Raw genomic sequence first — 2115 nt, 5'->3', positions numbered from 1 at the left:
GGCTTTTTTTATAACATAACTTGTGGCGAGCCCAGTAGCTGGAGGGAATGTGTTTGGTTTGGTTTTTTTTTTTTTAAAAAAAAAAAAAAGGGAAAAAATAATCTATGGATGCATAATTAAAATCTCGGTGTTCGGTTTGGAGCGATGCTCCGCGCTGCTCCTCCTGTATAAACAGGGATGGCAGCTTTATGGTGTATAAAACTTTTCATGGTGTATTAAACTTTATGTGTATTAAATTTGGAATGTTCCCCCCCCACCCCCGGAATCTTTTAAAAAAATTGCATTTAAAACACGCGCGGGTTTTTATTTGTTTAATTATTTGTGTGTTTTCTTTTTGAAAGTAAGCGCTTGTTACGTTGCTTTTGTGCCTGAAGCAGGAGGAGCTTTAATCACTTTAATTATATTCAGCCATAGCAGCCTAGAATATTTTTAAAGAACAATTTGAAGAAAATAATTACATCTTAGCGAAGCTGTGTGAGGCTGCATTACCGTAAAGCAAGACGGTGGTGGTTTTTTTTCTTTACGGACTTAATAAAAAAAAAAAACCAACCAGATTTTTTCCTTTCCCAACATGCGCTGGTTTTCTGCAGAAAGTGGATATTTTCAGTAAAAAGCAAGGTTTTATTTTCACAGAGCAGTGGCCTGACAATCCCCCACCCCAGCCTGCCGTAGGCTGAAAATCTTTACATTTCAGCAGCCCAAAACCTGCAGGGGAGAGGCGACCCGTGACGCCTGGCGATGGCCCTGGCAAGCCCTGGGTTGTCCAGGTTTTGCCCCCCAGGCACCCCGAGCTGCCAGAAAAGCTTGCAAATACCCCAAATCCTGCTCCCAGCAGTCCCCGGGGGCTGTTTGCCAGGTTTTTGGGTGGTTTTTGCACCCTTTGGAGAAGGGCAAAGGGCTGCAGCCCCTGAACCACAGCACAAGGGGCTCTGTGTGCCCGCCATAGCCAAGCCTTCGTGCTTTTGATTTTAATTTTTTTTTTAAATTAACAATAAAGAAAGAGGGCTAGGGGTTTATAGTGAAATGAAGGGATGGGGATTGTGGAAAAAAAGGGGAGTTGCATCAAGATTAAAACTCTCAGGAGAGGAGAGATGGGAATTCGCTGCAGCAGCAGCCAAGAGCTCAGCCAGTGAGGGGCCTGGAGCCAGCAGGGTTTGTCCCCAAACTGGGGGCAAATCGGGTTGGTGGGACTCGGTGGGGGGGCTGCAGGCTCCGATCAGCCCCTCAGGGTGGCATGGTGAGGGCCCGGCCCAGCCCCCCCTGACCCCTTTGCTCCCCAGTTGAGCAGGACCGGGACATCTTCTCACCGAAGCCGTACTGGAAGGAGTTCAGATTCGACCTGACCCAGGTGCCCACGGGCGAGTCGGTGACGGCCGCCGAGTTTCGCATCTACAAGGCGCGGGGTGTCACCCGCCATGCCAACAACACCCTCCACATCAGCATCTACGAGATCGCCGCCGAGCACTCCAACAGGTGACGGGGACAGGGATGGGGATGGAGACTTGGATGGGGATGAGGATGGAGACGGGGATGGACATACGGAGGGGCGTGAGGATGGGGATGGGGATGAAGATGGGGATGGAGCACCAGCCCTTGGCACTTTTCCCACCACCTTGCACACGCTGAGGGAAGCAGCACCGCCACGGCTGGCTGTTCCCACACTTTCCCACCAGGCAATGCCACACCCCGGCTTTTCAGCCAGGGCTGGGTGTGTCCCCAGAGCAGCTGCCAGGGGGCCACCATCATGTGCCGGAGGCCACCATCCTGACCCTGCGGTGCCAGGACCTATATGGACACAGGCACCAAGGACTCATTTCTGTGAATTACCACTGGTGCCCTTTGGGTGCTATTACTCACCTGCTTGGGGTTTTTTTCCCCCCATTTCCACAGGGAGTCTGACCTGTTCCTGCTGGATGCCCAGGACCTGCGTGCCGGGACCGAGGGCTGGCTGGTATTCGACGTCACGGCGGCCAGCAACCACTGGTTAGTGGATCAGAAATACAACCTGGGGCTGCGACTCTACGTGGAGACAGATGATGGTAAGCCTGCCCAGCCTACCTGCAGCGTTTGGGGCCAAATCCACAGGAATTGGAGCCCTCTCCTCTCCCCTCTCGA

General features: G+C 52.1%; 1 protein-coding gene across 1 annotated transcript in view; it reads left to right on the top strand.

Moving 5' to 3' along the window:
- LOC104134981 (bone morphogenetic protein 8A-like) overlaps positions 1 to 2115 on the top strand; it is a 10184-nt gene that overhangs the window by 4646 nt on the left and 3423 nt on the right. Inside the window, exons 2-3 of the mRNA XM_009648585.1 lie at positions 1281 to 1473; positions 1891 to 2039. Of these exons, the coding sequence (XP_009646880.1) occupies positions 1281 to 1473; positions 1891 to 2039 (342 nt within the window). The remainder of the gene's footprint in view (positions 1 to 1280; positions 1474 to 1890; positions 2040 to 2115) is intronic.

The sequence above is a fragment of the Egretta garzetta genome, unplaced genomic scaffold, assembly GCF_000687185.1.
Source record: "Egretta garzetta isolate BGI_Z169 unplaced genomic scaffold, ASM68718v1 scaffold101, whole genome shotgun sequence".
NCBI lineage: Eukaryota > Metazoa > Chordata > Aves > Pelecaniformes > Ardeidae > Egretta > Egretta garzetta.
Note: the sequence above shows the minus strand (reverse complement) of the source record. Positions and strands in the feature narration are given on the sequence as shown.